The sequence below is a fragment of the Calonectris borealis genome, chromosome 1, assembly GCF_964195595.1.
Source record: "Calonectris borealis chromosome 1, bCalBor7.hap1.2, whole genome shotgun sequence".
Classification (NCBI taxonomy): Eukaryota; Metazoa; Chordata; class Aves; order Procellariiformes; family Procellariidae; genus Calonectris; species Calonectris borealis.
The window spans coordinates 78,387,400-78,407,652 of record NC_134312.1 but is presented as its reverse complement, the minus strand read 5'-3'; the positions used below and the strand labels follow the sequence as shown (position 1 = coordinate 78,407,652).

The 20,253-nt window shown below is 38.2% G+C and overlaps 1 protein-coding gene across 1 annotated transcript in view; it reads right to left on the bottom strand.

Moving 5' to 3' along the window:
- ARHGAP8 (Rho GTPase activating protein 8) overlaps positions 1 to 20,253 on the bottom strand; it is an 80,194-nt gene that overhangs the window by 32,889 nt on the left and 27,052 nt on the right. The window contains exons 4-7 of the mRNA XM_075161869.1: positions 10,398 to 10,485; positions 7,530 to 7,661; positions 4,368 to 4,454; positions 594 to 692 (exon numbers count right to left, since the gene is read on the bottom strand). Coding sequence (XP_075017970.1) covers positions 594 to 692; positions 4,368 to 4,454; positions 7,530 to 7,661; positions 10,398 to 10,485 — 406 coding nt within the window. The remainder of the gene's footprint in view (positions 1 to 593; positions 693 to 4,367; positions 4,455 to 7,529; positions 7,662 to 10,397; positions 10,486 to 20,253) is intronic.

Sequence of the window (20,253 nt, the reverse complement as noted above, 5' to 3'; positions counted from 1 at the left end):
CTGGCACTTGACAATTCCAGCCCTATGCATTGCTTTTTCTTTTCCACTCCCGCCCCCTCACCAATACTCCTCCCTAACACACATACACGCACGATATAAAAGTAATGGATCCTCTAACAACAGACGTATCCATAGAGTTTAAAATCAATCAACACTTTGCTGACTGGGAATGCTCTTAGCAAAAGGAAGTCACTTAATCTGTTACAATATGCAAGCAAAGAGGTCAGGATTACATTTTTGCCCATGGACATTACATGATACTCATAAGCAGTAATGACATATGGATTGGTTTTGCTAACATTCACACAGAAGCTGCAATTATACTAAGAAAACGTTCCACAACTGAGATAGAGGTGTTCCGAATCTCTAGAAAACTATATAGCGTTCTCTTCTCTAAACACCTGACGCACTTCAGCACGTCTTTGATGGCAATACAGCTTTCAGAATTAAATCCAACCAAGCACAAATAGGTAAATTAGTCTTTTAATCATTGAAGAAATAGGATTAGATTCTGCTTGGAACACAGTGATCAGGATGCAACTCTACCTGAGAAAAGGTGAGACAACTTGAGGTATTTTAAACTTGCCACGTACCGGATGACTTCCTGGGGGATATTTAGCTGATCGTATTTCAGATGCTCTCTCAGGTCACTTAAATAGTTCAAGTAGGTGATTTTTTTCCCAAACTTATGGCTAAAAAAAAAAAAAAAATCACAAAGAAGTATAAAAATCAGCATGGGAGGAACATTTATGAAGGGTTTAGTTTCTATTACAAAAATGTAAGTGCTGATGCAACTCAAAAATAGACTGTAATTGAAGCAGCAGGAGACATAAGATGTATTTCATTTCATATGATCAAACATATACAGTGCATGCCTGAGAGTCTGATTTGAATAAAAATAACTGACTTCCATCTGAATGTTTTGTGATTTGCATAGATATGAAAAACACTGCTTTAAAAGCCATTGAAAAACAGCTTTCACACAGCATTAGAAAGCTCCCTAAAAGAACTGTTAACTGTGGAGAAAATGTTACACAGCCAACAGAACAACATGTTTGTGTTATTTAGGTATTCCTCCCTGCCAAAAGACAAAATAACCGGGCTGTAGACACAAACTATAAAGTAGTAAGCGACAGGTGAGATTTTCAAAGCATGCATAGTGTATACCCTTGAAGTGTTGGGCCACCAGCTTTATCTATTTTGAAAAGGGCTGGATAGCTTCTAGGAAACATCCTGAATAATAAGGTTTGTCTAAATTTCCAAATTTGAAGCACCAAGTATCACTAGTTGCAGCCAGAAATACTACTTACAGGCTGAGGGGTTCAAATAAGGTTCAGTGACACATTTATACACATAGTCTGAAATAATTTCATATTTTTCCACAACACAAAATACCTGTCCTGTAATGAAGTATCAAGCAAAATAATAGGTGTTTATGATAAAAAGTGTACTTTGCTTCAACTTACTTTGATAGTAAAATTGGAGAAAAATTCTCTCGCATTAATGAATTTATCCCTGGATTGTCCAATACACATACACACACTCCCTCTAGCGGGAGATGGTACGAATGTAAGTCACTTCAGCATTTTAGAAGCTTTTAATTGAAATGAGCTAAATTTTGCTAACAGGCAAGCGGTTTTGGGACACTGATGGATATCAGTCCCTGCATGTACAACTTCAGAGCTCTTCAGTGTGTCTTTTATCCAAAACAGCCTGCGATTTCAACATCTTACCTAAGCCGTGGGCTAGCACAGAATTCTCTGTAACTAATCACCTCTGGTAATACAGGACATGTTACAGAGCACATAATTTGTAACTAAGCTGTGGGCAGTTCGGAATTATTGCTGTTCCTTAAAAATGCCACATCACCACCACCACCTAAATGTATATTATTTCGATAACAGGTGGGTGGCTTCCGTTAGCTCACACAAAAAAATGTGCTGCTCTTACAGTTTTTTTGCAGTTTGGAAAAAAGTATATGTGACTTGAGACATTACCTTCTTGCTCACCTCTTTTGGGACTGGAAAGGAGATTAATCAACTCCTGGAGCTTGAAAAATTTCAAGTATTTACATTTTCTTAAATACTTTCAAAAACAAGTATGCTAAAATACTTATTACTTTTGTTCTTCACACTAATAATTCTGTCATTTGTCCAGTTCTTAGCAAACACATTGTTCATGTAAAAGAACTTCGGCCATGTACTAACAGGTACCAAATGTACTAAGAGACCTCTGAAAATAAATACATGTTTCTTGATAATGAAATTTATTTTACAGCTGTGATTTTTATGGGAAACACTATCTAAAAATGAGTCTGGGCTATAATTCAGCAAAGCTAGGAAACAGAAAGTCCAAAGGATTTTTCTCCCTTCTTTTTGTGAACTTCAGTTTAATAGTGACACTTAAATAAAAGCATGTTCTGCTAAGGTAAGATTATTCTAAACTGGGAGGAAAAGGTACTGTGAACAAATTTTAAATTGTACTATTCTAGTAAATTAACAATGTTAATAAGTTTTAGTATTCAATGAGAGTACGATTTAGTCACATTGTACATGGGCACTTTCATACTTCAGTTTTAAAATTACATTCTTACATTTTCCTTTACTTGACAAACCCAAAGTTGAGTCAACCTAAACCACAAATGCAAGTGACCATTCGGTAATGAAACCATTTTAAGCAGTAAAGAGGGTTTTTTCCTAGCTTCAGCTAATTCCTGCCTTCTGGCTTAAGGACCTTTTCAGAGTTTACTCATACTTTGAATTATTTTGTCAGTGCCAGTTTTTGTTTCTGTTGGTCACATATTTTAACAACAGAGAGTAGTGTGTTGCTAAATTACTCCAATCAAGCATCCATGTACACATTCGTAGAAGTCGAGCACAAACAAGAACAGCCAATCCTGATGAAAGCAGGGTGTTCAGAAGGACAAGATGATGATGAATCTAAGATGACAAGCCCTGGTTTGAATTTTCTATGCTAGATATGAATGCTTAAGCTTATCAAATGAGTATTTGGAACAGTACCTGTAAACTTTTCTTTTGTAAGAATTAGCAGCCAATTATTACTCTAAGTCAAACAGCACAGCTGCTGTCCAGCTGTGGCTCCACTGAGTGCATTAACACGCACAAACTGAAAACCGTCGGTGTCCCAAAACCACGTGCCTGGAGCTATTCCCAAGGAGCTCCCGGCTGCCTCTGAGAAAGAAGTTGGTTTCAGCTGAATGGTGTAATGTACATCAAGAGTTTTTCTGGGTTTATTGGTTTTTTTTTTTTCCTAGAAAGCTCTCCATACCCATCCTACAGCAAATCAGGAACAAAAAAAAATGCATGCCCATCCCTGAGGTACTATTAGCTACCAGACCTCCTGCTTCTGTCACACTTTTCTCCCCGTTGGTCTACATCCCAGATCTCTGGCATTTATTTTACTGCCAGTTAAAATAAAGATCTATAGTCAGTCATCTTGTTTCAATAACAGCATATTCTGGAATGATTTTTCGCTGTAATTACTTTTTTATTTTCACGTTTCTTACATGTTCTGATTTGTCTAGAAGTTAAACTTCCCTGTTCTAATTAATTAGCTTTCTACCAGTCAGCATTGAAGCAACTGCAAGTTACTATAACGGATATTTTTCATTGGTTCATTATAGCTTCTCAAGATAAGCTGTTTTTGTCCTTCAGCCTTGAGAACATTCATAATATAATTTGCAAAATGTGAGAATTACTTCGAAAGTGACAGAAGTTCAGGAGCAGAAACTAAGAAAGCCCAACCATCCTAGCACTTAGCAATATCTGCCCATTGTTGCCGGTTCCTTATAGATAGCATCAATTTTTACCATGCAAAGAAAAAGAATGCACCAGTAAAATACATCCACCTTCACCGTTATACCCTCCACCTCAAATTTTTATGGGTACGTCAGGGCTTATCCATTAACTTTGAACACACAAGTAGTATCATTCCTATTCATCTCAGCACTTGAGATCAGACCGAAGGTTAACCATTTATTATCTGCTTTACCGTACCACCTAGTAACTCCAGTCACAGATCCCGTTCTATTGTGCTAAGTGCTGTCAAAGAGGACAAAAAAGTCATTCATGGTCCACAGAATAACTATGTTTTAAAGTGGTATTTACTTTAACATACCAGTAAAACTACTATGAATTGAGACTCCCTTTTCTTAGAAAGAAAAGAACTCTACCCTATTATTCATACCCAAGTTTAAGCTCACCTTACTCATTAGTTCAAGACAGTTTAAATGGCTATTGTGCTGTTACCTGACATATTTTACCTCAAGCCTTTTTAAAAGCAATTTATTGGAGAACAAACCATCCTTAAACTAAATGGGAGAACTTGTTGAATAAACTGCCAAGTACCTTATAAGAGGTTTAAAGATATTCCACAGAATTTTTATGAAGTTGGTTGGATGTACAACATAGAGTGCTTTAAGGTTTTTCTTATACCTAGGAAAAGAAAATGAAATTATTAGAAGACTTTTGAATATCATAGACGGTAGAACTGAATAGCTACAACTGAATGGGAGGTATTATTACAGGAACTTTATACAGCATTCTTTTCAAATACATTAAAAAGACCTAATTCAGAAGAAACTGCATGTAAAATGAAAAAAAACCCCAATTTTAAAAAATGGTCAGTTTTGATGATACAATAGTAGGCCAAGATAACACTATTACTTCCTAACCAATGTCTGCTGTCTCATAGGTTTAATAACAGGGGGACAGAAGGGAAATTAGGCAACTTGAAAAAAAATTGAGAAGCAAACAAAGAGTCTATAAAAAATTCTGTGATATAAAAAATTGCTTTCTTTCATCTCCCTTTATTTTCTGCTTACAGGAGTTTCAGGTTGGAGAAAATTTCTAAATTTTCAGATGTAAAATTTACACCTAATCTTTTATTTTTACTACTACTTTTGTCTTGTCTTGCTAGTAATTACTAATGGTGAAGCCAACTGCACGCTGGTTTATATTGAATGGTCCCCTTTGTGTGAAAAAAAACCTTCTCCATTATAGCATTGCTTGATTCTACTGTGTCATATAGTGATACATAAACAATAGATTCTGGTAGGCTGAAACTGAAATGGAAACCAGGCTGCACAAAAAGACTCTGCTCTTACTCGATGCTACTGCAAAATGAAATTGAGAAACGCATAATGAAATCTCCTGCTTTTATATGTAAATTGTTGCTTATTACTTTGCCAAGTTTGCTTCCCAGTAAGGAGTGCCCCTCCCAGGTGTTCACCATTCATTGTTAGAAAAACATTGATCATGGAAAAAAATGATTGTGAACTCCTGAGAAAACCCTTCTTGTAACACGTTATGGTAAGAGGGGAAAAAGGGACCAACTCAGCAATAACAACAGTTTTTCCTTTTGGCTTTTAATTGGGCCCATACATCTTTGAATGAAAAGGCATTGTTTTCCCAAAGCCACTATCATACACAAGCAAACAACTATCCCTCTGCAATTGGCAACACTGCGGATAAGAACCCAAAATCAACAATAAAACCTATCAAGCAAAACACCTGAGTTGCTTTACTGAAGTTTCCATTTTAAGTTTGTTTTGTACCTTGAAGCAATGGGCATAAGCCGTTTACGTACTTCATAATTTCCTAGATTACTAAATGCCCACAAGCCTTGACTAAGCCTCTGCTGTAACCCTTCAAAGCAAGATCTATTTTTTTGAAACTATTCCTGTTGAACATTTGCTTTCATGATGCTAGCTAATTACTATCGTCCCTTGTACTGTCCTTTGTTCTCTCTTTCCTTTGACCCCCAAAACACACATGGAAGAAGTCTGAAAGGTGCTAAGTTTTTTTTTCCTCTGGCTAGTACGAGGAACATACATGTTGGACTGTGAAAATTGCTTTAAGCGTCTCAATGACAGCATGCTAAGAAGTCCCAACTGTGAATAAAATGACGGCTAGACGGTTGCCTGGTTTTGCCCAGCTACCTGGGCTTCTCTGTTACTCTTTGGTTCTCCTGCTTTCTGGGTCAGAGTGAGGGGAACGGAGAAAACACATTTCTGGCATTAACGACAGCGACTGCACTTGAGACATACGCATGTCAGAAGGCAACAAAACTGAAGCAGATATTGCCTTTATACTGCCTCTCCCCATAGAGCAACTGTAAATTTGGCTGGGGAGTCTCCTGGAAGGAAGACAATATGGTAGTGTAGGCTTCCAACTCCATACAGTGCTTTATTTTCAGGACTTGCCAGTGCACAGCAAAAACCAGTATTGTCGTCCAAATCTCTCACCAAAGACAAAATGTAAGAGATCTTTTACCTTTCTTCTCCCTTACTCAGTCCCAGAAAAAATAGATACATTGTACTAACCATATTCAGAAGCCTACTAGCAAAACCAAAAAGCTTTCTCAGTCTGTTGCTGAGCGGAGAGCAGTATCTCATGAAAGCAGTTAGAGGCTTCAGCTGACAGCTTCCCACTGCAGCTCTGAGGGCTGCTATGTACAACCTCATCTTCTCGCTTAATGGGTTTTAGAGTTTCAGGAGGTTATTCGGTGAGATTCAGAAGGGTCTGAGCTCTAGCACTAGACCACCAAAGGGTGTTGTGCACATCTCAACTTCAATTTTCAAAGCAGGGTGTGCAGTCCTGTGAAATGCTCAGGCATTTATATCCCAGTCTAGTCTAGAAACTCCCAATAATGTTTTTCACGGCATCTTTTATGAGATTTGCTTCTTGTTCCAGCTCCGAAATTGAAAAAAAATCAGACACGTGTGATCCATCCCCCAAAATGCACATGCACATACTCTTTCACTACCAGGAAAGAGCCGTTTGTGTGTATCTTTGCTTTCAGTCACGTTGCCCTCTTGAGGCCAACTTACAAACAAGTAGATCAAGTAGCAACTTGCAAACAAGACTAACTGACTTCAGCAGGAACTTCCAGCTCCACTAGCAAGCGTGCATTTTCAGAAAATAAACATCAGAACTTTAGTTGCCACTATTCAAATGCTATTTATCTAGGAGCTTTGGCCTCAACAGCACCCTAACCAACTAAAACATGAAGCCAGGAGCCATAGCCATTGTTACTCCAAAGGTCAGGCATATACGAGCACAGCAGCCCCTTCGGGGGCTTTACATAGGCCAACCAGCGAACACCACAAGGGTTGTGAGACACGGACTGTTAAAAACTAATCTTTCCTTTTTTGTATGCAACCTAGCCTTGGGATGATCAAAGGTTCAAACACAACTGTGAATGATGACAAGAATGATGACTAAAAAGGTGTTGCAGGCATCTTGTCAAACAGTGCACAGAAAAGGCAAAGGCTCTTGGTTTTGTCCCAAGGCTTTTTATACCTTTGGAAAACCACTGCAGCATTCCTTAGTACTGCACAGAAGACACTTGCAAGAGAACCAACAGCATCAGTATCGTTACAAGAATTTGCAATGGCAAAATGAACTCAGTCAGCTGCAGGCAGATCAATAAAGATCCGCTTCCTTCATGGAAGTTAGTTACAGACATTACACAACCCTAAGAGTAAACCAAATATTTTGGAGACATACTTCCTGTCAAATTCTTTGTAGGCTGTTTGTAGCCATTTCAGAGATGGTTTATTCAGACTCTTCAGGCCATAGTGAAAGTAGACAACTGTATAATCGTTCTCTACATACTGGTCCAGAGTATACTTTAAGTACCTGAGGAGAAAGATAACATTTTAGTTTTAAGACAGTTTACTGGATGAGACTTTTAAAGCAGTAACTGAGAAAGAAAATGTGCTATTTTTGCTCAGAATGCTACTGAATGCAAATTCACGTTTCCTTCAATGTATTTATCTAACAAGTTCATCTTGCTCTAGCGACAGTGTTGCCAATAATTCCACATCACTGCAAAGCCTGAAACTTGAAAGAACGTATTTAGTTACAAAAACTATGGTGCTCATGAATCACTAAAAGATGAAGACAATATGGTACTGTGTTTTCCACGAAATTTTTAAAAAAGATGCATTTTAACTGACAGTGACTTCTGTTTTGCTTTCTTCTGGTCTTTGTAAATTCCTTCCTTTCAGCCAAGCAAACAATGTCATTTTGACTTCTCAAAATAATAAAGAATAAATCTTGGGTTTTCCTCTCAATTTAAAACTTTTTAAATTCTTGAAAAATCCATTAGCCCTAATTACTGCCAATTACAACTTGTTACTGTAAACTCTTTTCTTGAATGTATTTGCCTTTCCCTTGTTTGTATTGTGGGGACTGTGTTCATAGATCATTTCCCTTAAAACTAATTTAAAGAAGTATACTACTTATCCCATCTTGAAATAATACTGCATGTTTTATAAGCAGATTTCTGTGTGTTCATTTTTTAACGGTATAGTTTAAGATGCTTTTCTCTTCCCTTTCTCCTACAATTGAGAACACTGTATGGCCTATTACACAGCTCAATGATTCAAATAAAGCAATGATGGAGGAGTACAATCTGGCCTCATCTCTTGCTGTGTCAGGTTTCAACTTTCTCATGTCATTCTCAATGCTATCTTATTATTCTGCGACAGAGCCCCAGCTATTGCTCTTAATTGTACGTAAGCGATTTTCATTCAATAAAATAGATAGTTCCATGTGCCGTTTATTAGGCTATGGCTATTTGCAAGTACCAAGGCCACTTTGACTATCCACCTTTGCATGGAAAAGCACGTAACTTCACTGTTACGTGCCCACATGTGCCCACAGTCTCATTTATCTGCTTATTCCCTCAGCATTCTGTAAATCTTAGACTGTGAACAGCCTGGGACAAGGACTGCCACTGCAATTAATATAATGCTGTTTTGATCCCTGACTTAAGTATTAAGGGTATTTTAATGAAAGAAGTAGTAACAGTCATTCAAGACCTCTTCAAAAAGAGTTTGAAATTACAATATATCTAAACAGATATTCTTACATACAGAGTGCCTCATGTTTTATTTTACAGCATGTAAATTCCTTGGCACATTGCATCCAGAAAGCCTGTACTTCTAACAATAATTGAGAGAGTTTTGTGGGCATAAAATTTTGTGTGTATTTTTGCACAGTCAACTAACTACCTGTTCCAAGGCTGCAACAGAATTGCAGGGACATTACAAAAGCTTTACCAAATCAATTTCATCACAAAACACCTACCAATCTGGGCCTACTCTGCAGTTTTTCCTCAAAACTCAACATCTGGGTCTAACTACTCAAAAGCAGATCACTTCATATTTAGATTGCTAGCTTCACATTCAGACACCTGCCTTCAGTTCTCTCTTCGCACAGGCTTTCCAAGTGAATTTGATGTGGGCTCAGATACAGGAAAACATGTAAGTTCAAGTCCAGAAGAATCAGAGGGCTGGAAATCCTAGTTTCATCGAGGTGCCTCCTCACAGAACTGAGGAAGGGTTCTTAGATCTGGTAGCACATGGTTTGTCACACTCCTTTCTTCTGCATTTCCTATTAATCAGTGCAGGAGCTGACTGCTGAGGCTCTTCCTCCTAGGCACGAACACTCCCTCTAGGCTACACCCAAAGCTTTGGCTTAAGGCTGTGGAAATACCCTAGCTGTGAAGAGCGTACAAATGAAGCAACATGGTCTCAAACACATCTCTTAAATAACCCGTCTTCCAATCTCTCTCTGTTTCTGAAAAGTTGAGATAACAGCACTTCGGTCCTTTCCAAAGGTGGTGGGTACTGACGGTTGAAAGGTGCTCAAACATTTTGGCAACGGAGGCTGTACAAGAACTCCAAATAGGCTTAATAAGGACAGGACTTTCACGGCAGAAGAGATCTCCTTGTAGTGACAAACTATAAGGCAGAAACATGTCCTGGTACTTTGCTGCAGCAAGTTTATAAGGAAGAACGTTGTGATTTTACATATTCACAACCTCCTTTAACACAAAAAACCCAAACATTACAAAGTGAGATAATATAAAAATGTTAAGCATAATATACCATATGTAATGCAGATCTTTTTATAACAGAGGAAACCCACTAAGATGTAAATATCTAAACAACGCTCTTGCTGAATGATTTAGGAAATGAAGTATAGCAAATTAAGGCAAACACTGCTATTCATGAGAACATATGCACAGAGCATTAAAATACTAGAATTTCTCTTTCATTGATCCTCATCATAAATTCCATTTTTTTAAATACTATCAGAATTCGTTAATAACATCAAGACAACAAGTTAATTTCAGTACACAGTGAATTGCTTCTTCTAGTCAAGATTCCGGGTGAAGTAACTCTGGCAGTTTCATCCACATCTCATTCACTTGATATTAACACTAGTAGGTCTTACATCCTTTTTTCATTTCACTCCCTGCCTCCTGCTTCTCCTCCCTGAAAGCTCATTCACCTGGAAACAAGCTAATAGAAGTTCACATATAAAATGTAAAGTAGTCCATGCAGGAGATTGAGAGAAACTTACTCCAGCAATCTGGTGTGATTGAGCTGATGGGAGGGGGGCATACGGCAGCAACTGAAGGTAATCACCTTCCTTCCAGAATTGTCATCACCTAGTGAAAAAAACAGTTAGTAAAGACAACACTTATTTACTTATGCAGTGGGACCTCAGTGATCTGAAGGAACGGCTTGTACCTTCTGATATTTGGGGCTACCTCTGAATCTCCCATCGTTACTCAAAACATACTGTGAAACTTCACTACCAAATCACGTTGCCTACAGAAAGCAATTTGGCCACCACTGCAGTGAAATGAAGCAGCTGCTGGGCAAATGAGGAAGCTCAGCTGAGAAAGTCATATTCAAAGGTGGTTGGTAGCACTCAGCTCCTGGCAGGGAACATTTAAGTCCTGCAGCATTCAGTCATGGAAGAAAACAGGCTTTCCCTAGTAGTCTTGGAAGCGGCATGTTTTCAAACTCTTCATGCCTTATTTCTGGAATTTATAAGAATACCACTATGCCTGCAAGCACTTTAGGCATCTGCTTTTTTAACCATCTTAAGCTTTCTCAGATACTCTTTTCCAAAAGCATTGGTACACTCAGATCCCATTTAAAACACAACAAGCAGGGCATACACCTATGCTTTTCATAACCTGAAGATCTCTAAGTGTCCATCCCTTAGTCCCTCTGGAAAAGCATATATCGCTGCACTCAAGTTCATTTACTCTTTGACTCATGACGGCTTCACCCACACTGCCTGTATAGGCAAGGTTTGTGTCCATGCCATGCCCACCCCACAGCCAAGTTCCATTACCTGGAAAGCCAAGCGCAGAGGTTAAGTCATGTGCACACTGAAGGTAACTCGGCACTGAAGACTGGGAGGTGTTACGATTTTAACATGTATCTACATGAAAGATACCATTTCTTTTAAAACAATCCCAGAAAATGTTTAGACTGAATTTGTATTTTAGACATTCTTGGTCTAATTTCAATGTTCAAACTAAATGATATTTAATCCTTGCTTCTATTGCCACTAAAAGTTTGGCTTTGATATCAGTAGGAGTACAATCAAGTTAAGAATTGGCGGTTTTTTAGACGTTCTTCATAATTATGTTTTTCCCCTCCCATCCCTAATTAAGTAAGTAGCTGTAATGAATAAGCAAAGAAAATGGGGGAAGTTAAATCTGTAACGGAGTAACTTAATGAATAAATAAAATCATATGAGCATTTCTAAGAAAACAGGGTAGAACAGCTTCAGACCACTTCTTAAGCTGTTCTAATTTGTATTACTGATGTTGGTTCAAATTACTTGATCTGAACAAACAGAACATTTCCCAGATTTGCAAACACACATTTTCCATGAAAACCCACCACTCGTAGTAATATGCTTTCCTTCATTCAACTCAAGAAGAGGTGGCTGTCCTCACCTGACAGATTCCACGCTAAGAAAAAAAGTCCTGCATTTGCTTTGTTCAGTTCCTAATTGTGCTCAACAGTAATTACAGAGGTCACAATGGGACAGCATCTTTTTAAACCCACTGCAGTTTAGGTGTGGAAGGAGAAAAGGGAGGGAAGAAGGAGAGATTAAGACCTAATGACTGTTCATGTATGAACAAGGACTGGCAGACATCTTCTGCATTATCAATTCCAAGCCTGTGTTATGACCAGGAACTGCACCACATAATCCTTCTATTGATTTGTTGAGCACTATCTTAAAAAACAGTTAGGTGTTTCTGTTTCTTGCTCCTCCTGCTCACTGTTTTGACAGCTAGCAACTTGCTTTCTCAATTCTAGAAATCATAACAAGTTTGTACCAATTTGTTCGTGTGACAAAGACACACTCAGCTGAAGCAGCGCTTCTCCTTCTGGACTGTTTACCAGCCCAAAGGACTCTCTAGCCAGTAATCACACCCCCTCTCAGCCTGCATTTTACTGCTTATAAACAAGTTAAATCTTCTACCTCTTTTAAGAGTTTCCCTTCCCCAACCTATTTTCTACACTGCTCCAATCTGAATGCATCTTTCCTAAACATGGGTGACAAGACTTAGATAATAAATTGCAGATGAACATCACATACAGGACTTAAAAGATTTCTGAATAATATCAACATCATTGTCTTTGCTGAAAACCAAGATGAAATATTAATTTAGTTTGACAGCTGTAGGTGGATTATCTCTGATGTCCACCCCACTCTTTATTTCACAGAAGATCATTTCTCTCCTTCTCTTTTTATTTATAGAACCAAAGACCCTTTCGCTATTTGCTTTAACATCCTTTAAAGATCTAACTCAACTTGACTTTTGGCAATTATCACTTTAGTCCTGCAGTTTTGACTTCCAAAACACAGCTTTCTCTGTTGGCTGGTTCTTTCTTCCTGTTCCTTTTTGGCTGACCTCTTATTTTTATTATATTTCTCAAAGGTGTTTTTTCATCCCACAAGGCCTGGTGCCTCTTCCCACATTAAAAATAAATTCTGACTCCTGTGTTAAATAAGGTGCTTGAGCACCACTAAAGGAAGAATATGCACAACACCACAATTATGTGTACTCAGATATGTCTGCATATTGTTCTTAAACAGACCATAATTTTATTTCCTGAAGTTATTTTTAAGTGTCTTATTTGATATTCTCAAAGTACTTATACAGGCATTATAATGTGACATGCATTAATATGAATGACGTACTAAAATTAAATTAAAACATGAATAAAAGATAGTTCTCTAAATCATGACTTGTTTGTGAAAAAATTGCTGTGTTACAATGCACTGTAGAATATTTTATTTGTTAGAGACAACCATTTTTATGAGCAAAATAAATCTAAGAAAGGTTCCCAGTTAAATTACTAAATGAGTCACTAGTTGTTACTATCGGTCACATTCGACTGCTTGAATTAAAAGGCAGAAAAAAACAACCAGTTTTATAAAAAAACTGCAGATACACTTAGAACATAAACAAACATAATTGCCTGGTTTCAATAATGGGAAAACTGAGGCAGAGAAACTTTCTCAAAATTAGCAGCAGAGCAGAGCACCTCATTCTCCCACCCCGCAGTGCCACACAGGCAACAACAGCAAACCAGAAAAGGTGACAGAGAACCTCAACTCTATTATAAACTAACTAAAGCAGTGCCAGCTTCCCCTTAGTGAGGACAGTTAATGAAAGGAAGAGACTGTTCTTTCTTCGCAGGCATCAATAACGTTTCGAACAACATCAAATTTTAACATCACACACGAAGTGCTGATCAAAACAGAAGCGGGCTTCCCTTGCCCTCCACCAGAAGGGCTGTGACTGAGCACCCCGGGAAATTCCCATCGTATTGCCTAGAGCATTTGCTTCCCAGTTCAACACAGTTTGAATCCCATGACCTTGAGGATAGAATTTTTACCCAAACACGGGAAAGTGCAGTTTGAAGGGTAAAGGGGGGAGCGGCAGTTATCTGCACATTCAACAAAGACTGTAATTTCAAGATTTTTTAGAACAGAGTATATTTTTATCCCACAAAACCTGTATTTGCCTACTAATTGGACTTAAACAAGTTAGAGCTGAAAGATGCCTCATTCTCTACAGGGGACAGAGCAAAAAAGAAGTGCAATATCAGCTTTGCTCCTTGACGTTTCGCTTTCAGGTCAAAAATGTAGTGTCGTATTAACCTACTTTATTTCATAGGCTAACGTCACCAAACACTTTCAGACGAAAGCTGATAACGTGTTCTACCCTCCCTGGAAAATGTGCTCCTCCCCGTATCTTTCTGCACTGGTTTTGAGCTCCAAATATTCAGGAGGCATTCCCAAAGACTGAGTGCCTTAACTGCTTGGGCACTCGCACCCCTCTAGCCACCTAGCCATGCCTTTTTAAAGGTCACTGGCTCAGATTCTACCCTCATGCGCAGAAAAGGGCTGATAGACTTCCCTCGCCCATGGGCAGGAGGCTCCCGCCTTTGGATCAGGCACTTGCTATTGTGCGGACGGATCCCCGGGCAGCCTCAGGATCATCAGCTGTGCTGGCCGCAGAGCCGCTCCTGGGAGCACAGCACAGCGACGCCAGCCGCCTCCTCTGCGCTCGGTGAGTAAAGAGGGGTGTGCAGAGCGCGCTGTCCAGAATGAGATTTATGCACATTAAAATACAAGCTATCTGCTGGGGTTTTATTTGTCTGGATTTCACTGAAACAGACATGAATCGTACTTCACTTTTGATATCAAACTTTGCAGTAGGGAAAAAAAAGTTACAGTAAGACGCAGGGTAGGGCAACTGGGAAAAGGGATTGTTCTACTTTTAATTAAGAATTTGGATGGCACAGCACTTCCTAACTTCTTGCAAATGAAAAGTTTTTCTTCTAATGATATGGCTCATTCCAATTTGCAAATGAGATCTTTTGAATGCTGTAATTTTAGCATGACTTGTTAAGAGCTTTTGTTCTGATGATACTAAACATTACTATTTTATAAGTGAAAAGTGAAATATCGGTTTACTTCACTGAAGCTTGTCATTATCACATTACAGCAAAGCAAGAGTCTAAAGTCAACAGAAGTTTTGCCATTGGTTTCAACGGGAGTAGAAGCAGGGTCAAAATCCAGGGGACTTGCCACAACAGTGAGAACACTTGCTCACGTATTTGTTTCTTTCATAGAATTTAAGCTACAGAAAATGAGCCTAAACCTCAAATACACTATGTTAAATGGTGAGACAAACTGCCTCCAAGCCGCCTTCCACTCTCTACGCCTCAGGGAAATATGGGGTTGCAAAAAAGCCATCATGAAACTTCTGTGTTTTGCCTAGGCTGAGTAATGGACAGTAAATACACCCACAACTAACCCGCTATGGGTCTCTGCCCATCCGTAATGGCAAACTTCTTAGTCAGACGGCCAAGGTAACACAGTTGAGTCTCAACGCTAGCAGGAGAAGCTTACACCTTTAGCTGTAGAGATTTGAGTCCTCTTTCTCCTGGCATTGATCACCTCGGCTGATCGTATGAAAATACATTACAATGGATATTAGACAGCTTAAAGATGAAGTATTAAAATCTCCACTGTAATGTTTATCTTTTGGGACAGAGACCGGATCCACCAAGGAAATACGGTGAATGACACCAACTCTAATTCCAAAAGTCAATTCGTTTTGATTTCACAAAGGTCCCTTTTTGCATTCATTCCTCTGGATTCCACTCATGTCTACCTGTTCATTTAGAAATCAACTTTCTGTGAGAGGATTGCACGTGTACTGCACCTGGCTAATTCTGGAAAGTGCTAAAATTGTAATTAAAATCAAGTACCTGCTCAGGTGTCTTTCAAATAGGAATGACTATACGAGAACGTTCAGGAGATTTCCTACATCAGGAACCTTGTTCATTCCCCTCAGAAAGCAAAGATTCCCCATCAAAGATTCCTCCATGAGCAATTTTTCTTTTAAATTTTGTCTAACAAAAATACTTTGCCATAGCACGTTTTTTTCAGATCAGCTGAAAGCAAAGGGACAGCTTGCTTTTTGATGTAATTAATTATTTACATTTCTTCTGTGCTCCTCTTAAAGTATGTAAATTAAGTTGAAATAAGGGTGAGTTAAAGCCGTTCCTCAAGCTAACCTCTCTACTGTCAGAACAGTTCTATCTGGCTGACTCTCTGGACTAGAGCAATGCTCTGGTCTTAAAAGGGGCACTGAAAATCAAAACTGCTTTCAATGACGCAAAACTAAGTATTTTGATAATTCACAGAAAGCATAAAAGAAAATTTAAGGAAAGCAAAGAAACAGCAGAATAGTCAAACAGAAAGGGAATGTAATTCACATTTACTTGGTGAAGGGGAAATAGTGCTAGACTTTTCTTTTCAATAAGGTATATTCGGGTGTAGAATGACTTGTGGTATATTGTCAGGATACACGAACCTAAAATTGAGTTCACATTCACATTTGAATTTGGCACTTTGAGCCATCATTTATTTTAGCAAGCCTGCTGCTCTACTGAATGATGTTTAAAGCACACCTGTTATATTTTCTCAGATTCAACAGGAAAGCACGTCCATATATTTTGATATAATTAACTCAGTTTTGTCTTTTAAAAAGACACTATAACTTACAGTCTGATGTTCAAAGCGAGGAATGTGGCAAATAAGGATTTATTTCCTTTCATATTCTGAGAAGAAAATAGTTGAAGAAGCAAGAGGAAAACTGGTGTAGAATTTGGAAAACCCAAGTTCAATTCCTGCCTCAAGGATTTGAACCCATGTTTCTATCAATCAGGCAGGTTCCCTCTTCACTAGAGCAGAAAATACTTTTAATTGATATCAACTTTTATTTTGGAGGTACTCTCATAGCAATTGAGAGAAAAACACGACAACACCCAAATGGTTAGAACATGCTTTGTAAAGTGCAAAGCCCACATTAAAATCTGCTCTTGTGCTGCAAAGGTTATGAACCAGAGCCTTCAGCTTCCTTCTTGAAAAGTGTCCAAGTCTTAGGTCTCTCCAGTTGATTTGTTTTTTTCCCCAAAAGGGTACTCATGAAATAATGTCAGAGATACTGATTTTCAGGAATACCCTTTGGAAATAAAAAAAAAGAAAAAAGTAAATCTTTTAAGAAAAAAAAATCATCTTTAAACCCAGTTCTTTCCTGTGGCACTGCAATTTACAGACCACAGATCTGCTCCTGAAGGTACTGCAAGTAGCAAAGCTGTCACCGAGATGGACTGAAAATTATTAGGACTTGTGTCTTAGGCTTATTCGGTAATTCACTACAGATTCTCCTTACATGTTACAAAAACTAAATTACAACTTTACCTTTCACAGTCTGATCTACACAATACTACTCTAATCAGTTTCTAATGCACTGGCTCAAAATCAGAAAGGAGCATGAAATCGACTGGATCTTGAGGAAAAATATGGCCAACCTCTACAAAGACCCAGGCTGGATACCTGAAATCTTCAAATGTAACTAGAAAAGCAATAAAAGGCTAAGAAGGGAAATATAGATTTAAAACAATGATGGACTTTGATTCCATCAAAAAGTTTTGTCTAACACATAAAAGGATGTCACTGGCAGTTAATGAAAACACAAGCATAGAGAGAGAGTCCTACCAAATAAGCACATATTCAAAAAAAGGTACTGCAATCATATTGTAGAAGATTGTCAGCAATCATATTGTAGAAGCAAACTACAGAAAATAAGGAAGCTTTATGCATCATATATGCTTATATGTCCCTTCCTTTTTGCCACAAAGAAAAATAATCTTCAGTTTCTTTTTAGGCAACAGATTGAAATTTCTCCTTCAAAATAGAAATAAAAAGAACCAGCACTGCAGCACTGTTCCATTTACATATGCTTAGAGTAGTCAGCTGCACACTGGTATTTGTGACATAAATCAGTCTGTAATTAATAAACAATTATTAAAGCTTACATCTTTTTAAAATGTCCTCTATTCTTATTTAATTAATTGTATTTTCACACTGTATGAATACAGCTCAAAAAATCTCCTTTGCATATAGTCAAAGGTATTGTTATGGAAAGCAGACATAAGCCATTTTAATTTGTGAGAAGCAGGAAGGAATTTTAGATTTTTTTTTTAAATTAACTGTTGGGAACTAGATCACTGTAAGAGACGGATAAATTACTGCAAATATTTTCACCTAAATTCTTTCTTTTTCTTCCATCATTTCAAACAATATATCTCATTGTCTTTCAATCACAGTATTAAAAGTGAAGGAACAGCTTTCAGAATTGCTTTAAAACAGCCATTCCAAACACTGAAATTATACTTTGTCTTATTCAAGAGATTAAAACCATTACAAACTAGGTACAAATAATTTAAAAATTATTTGTTTCAAAAGGGACTGGCCTTTTCCAAGATGGGAAGGAGATCTGAAGAACTCATCCTTTCCTCACTTGAATCTAAATCCAGAAAACATTCAAATCTGACTCCACGCCAGTTAATACTGGGGATAGGGAGGTCTTGTTTTGCGGAGGTGAAGCATGTCTTCAGAGCATATTTCACCTTCCCTGTGTTCTGCATTCATATGCACACCTCTGCGTTCTCCTCTTACATCCCACCATCAGAGCTGCTTTAGAGGGTGCAGACCGCCGTCTGAAGCACGACTCCTGGCTTGTGCTTCGCATTTAAATTGTCCAGTAGACAGGCAAAATCCCATCATATATTTCTGACTAAAATGGCAGCTAAAGTAACTCTTTTCTGAGCTTAAACAATGGCTATTGTATTTCCTACAAAAGACTGCAATATTAAGGACAAAACCATCAGAGATAATCCAACATTTCAGCCAAGATTCATTTTGTGAATACCTCCATTTGATCCAGTGAATTTAAACTCCTGGTTTAAATACGGAGCAAGTTCCAAGATGAAACTATGGAAGCTACAGGTAGGTCTCCTCAAAAAACACTGTGGCTTTCACTCCACTGTAGTGAAACTCATTCCCATTCTCTAGCATAGGAATAAGGCATATGCATAAGATGAAGCCAGGCAGGACTGCTCAGGAAGGGGCAGGCTGGTTATCATTCTGTCCCCACCACGTGTTTTCATCGGTACAAGCATGAATTTTTAAAAGGAGCTGTTCCAGTATATTTCATTTTCTCATTCCAAAATTTTCCCCTTTTTTGAGTTCCCCTACCTTTTTAACTCTTCCGACTCAAATGACAGAGTCCTTCTGAGACTATGAAAGTTACAGCTTTTGTTCGCCTTGGTAGTAAGTAAACTTTTATTTATTTATTTATTTAAATTCAGCAGGGAACGTCTTAGTAAGTTCTCCTTGACTGACCAACAAGCTTGCCAACTTGACCCCTTTTCCCCCAGTTATGGAAGGATGGAGAAGAGGAGCTTAGTCTAAGCACAGACTGAGGGGTTTCAGCTCATCACCCAGTAGCTCTGCCCATAGCTGCAAAAAAGACGATGGTTCCTCCAAGGAAAATAAACACACAAGGACCCTTTAGAATTAACACCAGCTAAACCAGACAAACATCAAGTGTTTATGACTTCCAGGGCAGCTTTGAGTGATTGAAGAATGAGGAGCAATAACATTTACTAAATAGCTGTGCATGATTGAAGTTGAAGCAGTAAATGCATGGCCCATCACAATTTGATATTGAGTATACCAGCAGGAGGAAAAAAAAAAAAAGTCTTGAAGATCTCTTTTTTAAAAGAGATTATCATGTAGCACAGCAGATGGGAGAGGTTCTCAGGTGGACAGTTACAGTGACTCTGGTGTATCCAGTGTGTCTGTTAACACGTCTACTTCACACTTTGTCAGTTTGACTTCAATGGCTTCATTAATAACTTTTCTATCTTGGTATTTCCCCCATCCCAAAACTGGTGCCTGAGTGAGAAACATCCTAGTGGGTTAGCAGGTAGTAGGTTTTGAATCGCAAGAATGTGAATCTGTTATTCCCGTGTTTATGGACTGGAGTCTTATGTTGGGGGGTTAGTTTTGAAGAAGGTAAAAGGTAATTATTATCCTGTGTATAACTAGCTTCAAGGAGAGAAGTTACTATGGGTAAATTTCTCCTCTCATTATAGTCAGAAGTCAAACTACCACGGATTTCACTGCCCTGGTCAATCATACCTCACTAGAGGACTGGTTTTGCTGAAGTTCATATTCACCTGGATGACACCCTGTTCATGGCTCAAATTCAGGAACGTACATATGTACAACCCGAGTTCATCACTTTCCTGAAAAATCATAATCTAGGCTCACTGAAGTATAAGCTACAAAAAGTGGGCACAATATAACACAATCTTAGACTTCATTAAGATAAGCAGTGTTAAATACTGCTGTTTGTTTCTTATTGTATACATTTCTTTAGTTCAGGATTGATTATTAATGCTATTTTAACAAGCACATTGATGCCAAAAATAAGCCAAAAGGGAAAAAATATGCAATGCATACTTTAAAG